Source organism: Piliocolobus tephrosceles, chromosome 2 (assembly GCF_002776525.5).
Source record: "Piliocolobus tephrosceles isolate RC106 chromosome 2, ASM277652v3, whole genome shotgun sequence".
Classification (NCBI taxonomy): domain Eukaryota; kingdom Metazoa; phylum Chordata; class Mammalia; order Primates; family Cercopithecidae; genus Piliocolobus; species Piliocolobus tephrosceles.
In genome coordinates, this window is record NC_045435.1 from 47,415,817 (window position 1) to 47,425,279 (window position 9,463).

The 9,463-nt window shown below is 48.7% G+C and overlaps 1 protein-coding gene across 1 annotated transcript in view; it reads right to left on the minus strand.

Annotated features, from left to right (window-relative positions):
• Positions 1-9,463, minus strand: part of FBLN2 (fibulin 2) — a 90,657-nt gene that overhangs the window by 24,843 nt on the left and 56,351 nt on the right. The window contains exons 3-4 of the mRNA XM_023196208.2: positions 5,135-5,246; positions 3,677-3,806 (exon numbers count right to left, since the gene is read on the minus strand). Of these exons, the coding sequence (XP_023051976.2) occupies positions 3,677-3,806; positions 5,135-5,246 (242 nt within the window). The remainder of the gene's footprint in view (positions 1-3,676; positions 3,807-5,134; positions 5,247-9,463) is intronic.

Genomic DNA, 9,463 nt, shown 5'->3' on the forward strand with positions numbered 1-9,463 from the left:
AATTAAACATAAAAATAGAAGACTAGGTTCCTAAAGATGTAGATCTACCCCAACCCAGGCTGCTTTTCTTCAAAAATAAATTGGTTTTATTTATTTTAAAATACAGTGGTATACTGGTTGCAATAACAGCACCAATTATTCACTCTTTTCTGTGTTCACTGTCTTTGCAATGTGATAGTGCAGCTGCTTCTATTAAAAGAAAGTGTGTATTTCCCAACCTCTTGGTTGCGCCTTCTGTCTTGCTTTGGCCAATAGAATGAGATAAACGTGATGGTGTGCCAGTTCTTAGCCTAGGCCTCAAAAGACCTTGAATGCTTCTATTTATTTTCTTGGAACTCTGCACATCCACTAACTGAACAGGCCCATGCTAGCCTGCTGGGGATTGAGACACTGCAGGGAGCAGAGACAAGTCATCCCAGCTGAGGCCATCCTAGGTCATCTAGCTCCAGTGGAGCTGTCAGCTGACAGCAGCCACATAAGCAAGCACCTACCCCCACCCCCAGGATCAGCTGAGTATGGCTAAGGTCAGCAGAAGTACTCAGCTGACCACAAATTCATGCATTAAGCCAGCAACAGGCCACTATGTTTTGGAATGTATGTTACCCAGCAACAGCTAACCGATACTCTATTCTTGCATCTCTCAGTGTTGAACACTTCCCGCTAATGAAGGCCCATCACATACTTAACACTTAGTTTGCATTATCTCTGATCCCCACAACCACCCAAAAAGACATGGATTATTATCCTCATTTTACAGATAGAAAAGCTGAGGCTCGGAAAAGAGAACTGGCCGGGCACAGTGGCTTATGCCTGTAATCCCAGCACTTTGGGAGGCCAAGGTGGGTGGATCACGAGGTCAAGAGATCGAGACCATTCTGGTTAACACGGTGAAACCTCATCTCTACTAAAAATACAAAAAATTAGCCAGGCATGGTGGCGGGCACCTGTAATCCCAGCTACTTGGGAGGCTGAGGCAGGAGAATGGCATGAACCTGCTGGGAGGCGGAGCTTGCAGTGAGCCGAGATGGCGCCACTGCACTCCAGCCTGGGCGACAGAGTGAGACTCCGTCGAAAAAAGAAAAGGAAAGAAAAGAAAAGAAAAAAAGGAAAAGAGAACTGGTCCAGGGTCAAACATAAAGACACAGAACGGGATTCTAAACGTTTCTAAACCCTGTCAACAGGGTCCTATCACTAATACTAGTGGTTTTAAGGAAAAAAGATGACCCTAAGATGACCAAAATTGAAGTCAAAATCCTCTCCCAAATGCCAGAACCATCCAGCAGCCTCTGTCACCATCACCCAGGTTTGAGACCGTGGGCTTCTTCAATTCCTTCCCCCGCTCCTCAATCCAGATGAGGTCCCTTCTGGAAGGTTTCCTGAAACTGTGCCACTGTCCTAGTTTGCCGTCGCCTTGCTGTAGACAGCCAGCTATCCATCCCAATGTCTGTTTCCCTTCTTTCTCACGTTCAGTGAGGCACCTGACCTCCCAGAATAAAGACACCACATTCCCTAGTCTTCCTTGCAGTTACATGTAGCCAGGAGATGAAGCTCCAGCCAATGAAATCTAAGCAGAATTACAGTCCACCCTCAAAAAAGGGAGCTCTTCTGCTCATGTTCACAGCAGCATTATTATTCGCAATAGCCAAAAGGTGGAAGCAACCCAAGTGTCCGTCGATGAATGGACAGATACAGAAAATGTGGTCTGTCCACACAAGGGAATATATTCCACCTCAAAAAGGAAGGAAACACTTACATTTGCTACACATGGCATGGATGAACCTTGACGACATGATGCTAAGTAAAATAAGCCAGATGCAAAAGACCAAACACTGTATAATTCCACTTACATGAGTTCCCTAGCGGAGTCAAACCCACAGAGACAGAAAGTGGAATGGTGGTTACCAGGAGCTACAGGGAGAGGGAATGGGAGTTTAGTGTTCAACGGGAACAGTTTCAGCTTGAGAAGATAAGAAACTTCCTTGGATGCTTGCTGGTGATGGCTGCACAACAATGTGAATGTGCTTAATGCCACCGAGCTGTGCAGTTACAAATGGTTAAGATTTTACATCATGTGTATTTCACCACGATCAAGAACAATTTAAGCCAGACGCAGTGGCTCACGCCTGAAATCCCAGCACTTTGGGAGGCCGAGGTAGGTGGATCACTTGAGGTCAGGAGTTCAAGACCAGCCCGGCCAACGTGGTGAAACCCCATCTCTAGTAAAAATACAAAAGTTAGACAAGCGTGGTGGCATATGCCTATAATCCCAGCTACTCAGGAGGCTGAGGTGGGAGAATTGCTTGAACCCGGGAGGTGGACTTGCAGCGAGCCGAGATCGTACCACTGCACTCCAGCCTGGGCGACAGAGACTCTGTCTCAAAATAATAATAATAATAATAATAATAATTTAAAACAAGGGGGCTCTCCTGCCCCTTTCTGGAGTTCGTCCTGGACCATGAGGTGGCAAATGAGAGCTGGCAGGACAAGACCACCATGCCTGTGTCCCGTTCCTGATGACCATGGAGCTGCTCACTCCTCGAACTCAGCCCTGCCTTCCTCCAGCCTGCAGCATATGATAGAAAAACCAGTGTTCCAGGAAATTTTCCATTACTTGTAGCCAAACTGACACCCTATCCCCCAGTGGCCCCCATGAGCTCGAGCACACAACCTGATCTCCTGCTGCAAATCCCTCCCACGGCTTTACAGACACTCTGCTTGAAGCCCAAAGCTCTCAACATTTACTGTCCTTTATGTTCCAGCCTAAGGACTCCTGGTGGCCTGTCTTTACTGCTGCCAGACCACTAGACCACACACCCCATTTCTCAACGTCCTCGCCTGTGTGTTAGCTCACACTGTTCTCTGCACCACTACTGCCTGGTGGGGTTTTACCCCATCCCCATCCCACCTCCCATGTGCGAGAAACACCCTCAATAACCAGTCCCCACAACTGCCAGAAGGGACCCTCAAACTCTCCATGGGGTCCACCTCACTCAGAGTCAAACCACAGTCATTCTGATGATGGCCAGGAGCCCTGGCATCTCTCTGGGCTCAGCTCCACCTGCCCCTGTCACTCGATGCACTCCAGCCACACAGTCTAGACATGCCAAGCAGACTCTGACCTCAGGGCCTTCGCACATGCTGCACTCTGCCTGAAAGCATTTTCACAGACGTCCCCCACCCCGGGCATTGCACAAATGTCCCCTTCTCAGTGAGGCTGTCACTGGCCACTGTCAGCTGATACTGCAGTCCCTCCCCAGCCCTGACACTGCTGATCCCACCTCTCTTCAGGTTTTCCTCCTTAGCACAATCGCCTGCGACCACGCCAGGTGCGAACATATTCATTGTGATCTTCCTCTGTCTTCCTGGCCAGAAAGAAATCCCCCGGAGGGCGGGAATTGCCATCTGCGTTACTCATTGCTACATCCCTGATGCCTAAAACAGGGCCCAGGGCACTCACTGGTGCTCTAAAAATATTCTGTGAATTAATTGGTCAATATAATAACTGACGATGTTTTCTGCACAGATGAAGAGTCCTTCCACCCCAGGCGTGAGGGTCACTCCCAGGAGGAGCCCTGAGGACAGCCTAACTTTTTGGGCCGCAAGGACCTTCAGGCCCAGGCCAGCCTCCCGCCCTGCCCCGCCCCACCCCACTGAGAAGGCCACAGGTCAGGCTTGCCTTATATAGGGAGACGCCGCAGGTGTCGTTGTCCTCAGCCCCACAAGTCTCACCCTCCTTGGCTCCCAGGACACCGGCCATGCAGCTCTTCTCCTTCAAGTAGGAGACACAGCAGTGCCTCTGGGCTGTCCTGCAACAGAGGGGGCAATTCAGCCCCCAATCGCCCACCTCATCCTCCCAGAGTAGAAAATGAGTGAGGTTCAGAGGAGGGAAGCCCTGCCCAAGGTCCACAGCAAGGGAGCCAGTACAGGTGGCAGAGCCCGCACAACCTCCACTGGGTTGCACAGGTTTCATTTCTTGGCTTAACCAAGAAGATGCAGGCCTGGGTCCCACTGGACTCGGAGTTGTATGTCCCTGACTTCTGAGAGAGAGGGGTTGGCATCAGAGTCTCCACCCCCACAACGGTCAGGGAGGACAGAGAGACCCAATCCCAGAAAAGGCTGGCAGGTCAGCCTGGAGGAGCACAGGTTCCGGGTCCCTGGTCACTGCCTGCCAGTCACTGTTGGGCTGCCTGGGGGAGAGGTGGCTAATGAGTCCGCTGCAGAGGCCAGAGCCAGGACAGGGCGGTCGGGATTATGGGGGACAGGGCTCAGCACCCCCTGAGGTGGGGCACATCCACAAGAGGGATGCAAGCATGTACTAGGACCACTTAGCGTCACACTCCAGGGTTCCCAATGCTGCATGCTCTAAGTAGCCCCATATTGGTGGAATGGCAGAAGGGAAAGACAAGGTTAGAATATAAATTATTTTAAAGGAAGCAGAGTGGTCTGGACATTGGGAAACATGGGGTCTAATCCTGGCCATGCTGCCAGTGAGCTGTGTGGCTTTGAGTGCATGACACTGCCTCTCTGAACTTCATCTTTCTTATTTGGAAAAATGAGCAGGTTAGACAGGGTCCCTGAAAAAAAAGAAAGCATGAGCAGCTGACCAAGAGCTCTCCTGGGCCTGGAAAACGGAAGGCATGGGGATAAAGGATTCCTTTGCTGCAATATCAGAGTCAGAAGAAACAACAAGCACAGCGGCAAGGGAGCACAGTGAGAGGCCAGCCTGAAGACCCAAGGGTAGCAGAGCAGAGAAAGGAAGAGGACAGAGGAGAGAAAGCCTGAGGGGGATGAGTGCGGCAGCAACTGCAGCATGCGGTAAGGGGAACACCCGACTATTCCTAGGGGATAGCAGTCCTTTAAAACTTGTTTCAAATTGTACATTCCTTGGATCTTGCTCACTAGACCAGCTACCAATTTATGTGGCTGGTTTGTTCCCAGGACCAGTCTTGGACTTTCCACGCCTGGAGAAAGCCTGGCCAGATGGCGCATGGCAGCCACACCCAGTCGCCCTCATGCCCCAGAGGCAGGTGAAGGTGCACCCTCTCTGAGCTGCCCTGGGCCTGGGGTCCTAGGCAAGCAGGATTCTGGAGAAGGCAAATGGGCCGCTCTGCCTGCTCCAGGGAGCCCACCCTACCTGCAGACGTTGCCCTCAGTGCCGCTGTCAGGTATCTCCAGGCATTCGTCATTGTCGATGGCCCACTGCTGGCCGGCTGCGCAGCAGGTCTCGATCAGGTCCTTGGTGGAGCCTGTGGATAGCAACATGAGGCGGAGTCACCATACAGAGGTCACCAAGTCCGGCAGATGTGCAGGGGCCTGTCCAGGTCTTTACTGAGCAGGCAAACTCACCCACCCCTGCTGCTCTGCATGCTGGTCGCTAACAGCCCACAACACAACTTTGGAGAACTGTCTGGGAGGTGGAGTCCTCCCTACGGGGGCTGGGAAGAGCCCAGCCAATAAGAGGCTAACATGGGGCTAGAGCTCAGCCCCCAGTCTCAAAGCAGTTAGCTCTGTGGGGGCCACTCACACTCTAGAGCTCCCAAGGGGTCAGACCGCACGCGGGCCACAGCTTCGTCTGCCTCTCATCCCTCACTCCTCAGAGAGTTTCTCCTGAGAGGTCTCCCCAAATGAACCAACATGTGCACAAGACCCCCCCAACTCAGGCTCTGCTTCTAAGGAACCCAACCTAAGATGCTACGACAGGACAAGAGATAAGAAAATAGCAGCAGTGGCAGCAAGAGAAGTTTAAGCTCATTCAGGAAATTCACGGAAGGTTCACGTTGAATACACACTTGATCCCTGAACAACACAGCAGTTTCTTCCGCCTCCGCCACCCCTGAGACAGCAAGACCAGCCCCTCCTCCCCCTGAGCCTACTCAGCATGAGCCTACTCAGCGAGGATGAAGACTTTTATGATGGTCCGCTTCCACTGCATGAATAGTAACGTATTTTCTCTTATGATTTTCTTAATAACATTTTCTTTTCTCAAGCTTACTTTACTACAAGAATACAGAATATAGGCCAGGCACGGTGGCTCATGCCTGTAATCCCAGCACTTTGGGAGGCTCGGGCGGGCAGATCACAAGCTCAAGAGTTCAAGACCAGCCTGGGCAACATGGTGAAATCCCATCTCTACTAAAAATACAAAAAGTAGCCAGGCACAGTGGTAGGCACCTGTAATCCCAGCTACTCAGGAGGCTGAGGCAGGAGAATTGCTTGAACCCGGGAAGTGGAGGTTGTGGTGAGCTGAGATCACGCCATTACACTCCAGCCTAGGCAATAAGAGTAAAACTCCATCTCAAAAAACAAAAATACAGTATATAATATATATATAACATACAAAATATGAGTTAATTGACTATGTGTGCTATCAGTAAGGCTTCCTGTCAACAGCCAGCTATTAGTTAAGTTTTTAAGGAGTCAAAAGTTACACATGCATTCTTGACTGTTAGTGGGGTCAGCACCCCTCACTCCTGAGTTGTTCAAGGTTCAACTGCATTTGTGGCTGGGGAGGTTGGAAGGAGTCAAGGGAGGGGAGAATGTCTTAAAACTCAAAGGCACAGGCTATTGGTTACAAAAATTAATGAATTTGATTACCTCAAAATTCAAATATGTATAACAAAGAATTCTATGTACACATATAACAGACTGCTGACATACCAGGAGACGTTTCTGGAATGTCCAAAACTGACAAGGAATTGCCATCTACAAACCATAATAAACTCCTGAAAATTAACAAGAAAAAAAGAACTCCAAAGTAAAACATTCCTTAGGCCAGATGCAGTGGTTCACACCTGTAATCCCAGCATTTTGGGAGGCTAAGATGGGTTCATCACTTGAGTTCAGGAGTTTCAGACCAGCCTGGACAACATGGCAAAACTCCAACTCCACAAAAAATACAAAAGTTAGCCCAGCTACTCGGGAAGCTGGGGTGGGAGGATTGCTTGAGCCCAGGGATGGGGAGGGGGGTTGGAGGTTGCATTGAGCTGAGACAGAGCCACTGCACTCTAGCCTGGGCGACAGAGTGAAACTCTGTCTCAAAAAATAATAATAAAATATCCATTAAACTGGAAATATGAGAAAGAATGAGAAATGCCACACAGAGGTGGGGACCCCCTTTTCTCCCTTCATGCTGTATTCCTCCACACTGCTGCATGTCTGTGTGTCTGGGGTGGGAGTGGAGACTGTGGCCAGCTAGAAAGACGTGGCATCGCTTATGCAGTTAAGTACAGGCATCATCGAGGACCCAGATGCTCTGCTCCTGGTGCCTGTGCCAGGGAAGTCCCCACCACAGCCCATAACACAACCAGTATAAGGATGCCCATGTCAAGTATTATTTGTGGAAGGGGGTTGGGGACAGCCTGGGTGTCCGTCACTGGGGAAGATGAGGAAAATCTGGGGCCATGCTACGTGGAGGAGCTGTCAGAAACAACAGACTGGATACACACAGAGCAGCATGAGCTGGACGCATGGACACACAGCAGTGTGGAGGAACACAGCACTAAGGGAGAAAAGGAAGAAACCAAATCAGTTCTACTATACAAATTTAAACTATCACACATAAAATAACAATGCATACTTTGCAAGAACACATGATAGCAAAAAACACACTGATGAGATGAAACTGTCAGCTATGGGGATGGATGTGGTGGATGGGAATGGAGAAAGACGATGAAAGGAAATAAAATATTAATATATAAATAAAACAAGAGAGAGCCTTGCAAAGAGGATAATAAGAGCCATGCCAAGAAATGAGAAGTGTAATTAACCCAAGCGCTTGCCCCTGAGGTCTGAAAGTGACATTCCTAAGTCAAGTTCATACAGAATGCCTAGACATTCGTGCTGGGGGCAACAAGTAACAGATGAGTGCCTCTGAGCCTGATGGGCCTGAGTCCACACCTCAGCACTACCACTGACGCCGCTTCTCCTCCCTAAAGACTCAGTGTCCTTCTCTGTATGAGGACTGAATGGCTGTGCAGGTGCTAAGGCCCACAAAGCCCTCTAAATGCCCTGAGCAGTTCACGTAAGGGCACAGGGCTGAGGGACAGATGCCATGAAGGATGGCACCTGCACACTCCAGCAGGAGCAATAGCTCACTGAGGTTCATCGGCTGCATCACCTTAGCAGGCACGGCAAGTCACCAAGCTTTCCTTAGTTTTCATTCTTTTTCCGTAAAACAGGGAAAACAGCTTCCATCACAACCTGTTACTGTTCTTCTCTGAGGCATGGAGAGGAATAAGAACTGGTGTCTACCAGAAGCACATAGCAAACATCATACTCAATGGGGGAACATTAGACACATCCCCCACTAAATTATTAAATATTACAAAAATAATGCCCATGGGCCATGCTACCGTATAGCATTGTCCTGGAGATACTAGCAAATGCAGTAAAACACGAAAAAAGGAGGCCGGGCATGGTGTAATCCCAGCACTTTGAGAGGCCGAGGCAAGCAGATCACGAGGTCAGGAGTTCGAGACCAGCCTAGCCAACATGATGAAACCCCGTCTCTGCTAAAAATACAAAAAAATTAGCCAGGCTTGGTGTCATGCGCCTGTAATCCCAGCTACTTGGGAGGCTGAGGCAAGAAAATTGCTTGAACCCAGGAGGCGGAGGTTGCAGTGAGCCAAGATCGCACCACTGCACTCCAGCCTAGGCGGCAAAGCAAGACTCGTCTTACAAAAAAAAAAAAAGAAAGAAAGAAAAAAGGGCCAAAGAAATAATAAAAAGAAGAAGCAATAGTCATTATTGGCAGATGTGATGGTTTCATTGTCCTAGACAATCCAAGAGAATCAAAACTCACAACGTATTAGAATTAATACAATTAACAATAATGATTCTAATACAATAGCCAAAAACAAAAACAACACACTCAAATTAGTGGCTTTCCTATACCCCCGTAACAATTAAACAGAAAAGTTAATAGGAAAAAATTCCCATTCAAAAGAGAAACAAACCTAGAAATAAATCAACGGTAAACACACTTGATTCCCATGAAGAAGAAAATTTGATTGTCTGATGGGTATGAGGTACACTTTATTCAAAATACATATCATGTGTCTAATATGTACCTTAAAGATGTCAATTCTCCTCTGCTTACTCTACAACTTCAATGCGATTCCAACCAAAGCAAAGTGTAAATGTCAGAGAATTTGTCATGTTAATTCTAAAATTCATCCAAAAAAAGAAATGTTTAAGAATACCCAAGAACATTTCTGAAAAATAAGAACAGAGAAGGTAGACTTTCTCCAACAGTATCAGAATACACTTCAAAGTTCTAATAATCAAAACAAGAAGACAAGGAGGCCGGGCGCGGTGGCTCAAGCCTGTAATCCCAGCACTGTGGGAGGCCGAGACGGGCGGATCACGAGGTCAGGAGATCGAGACCATCCTGGCTAACACGGTGAAACCCCGTCTCTACTAAAAAATACAAAAAACTAGCCGGGCGAGGTGGCGGGCGCCTGTA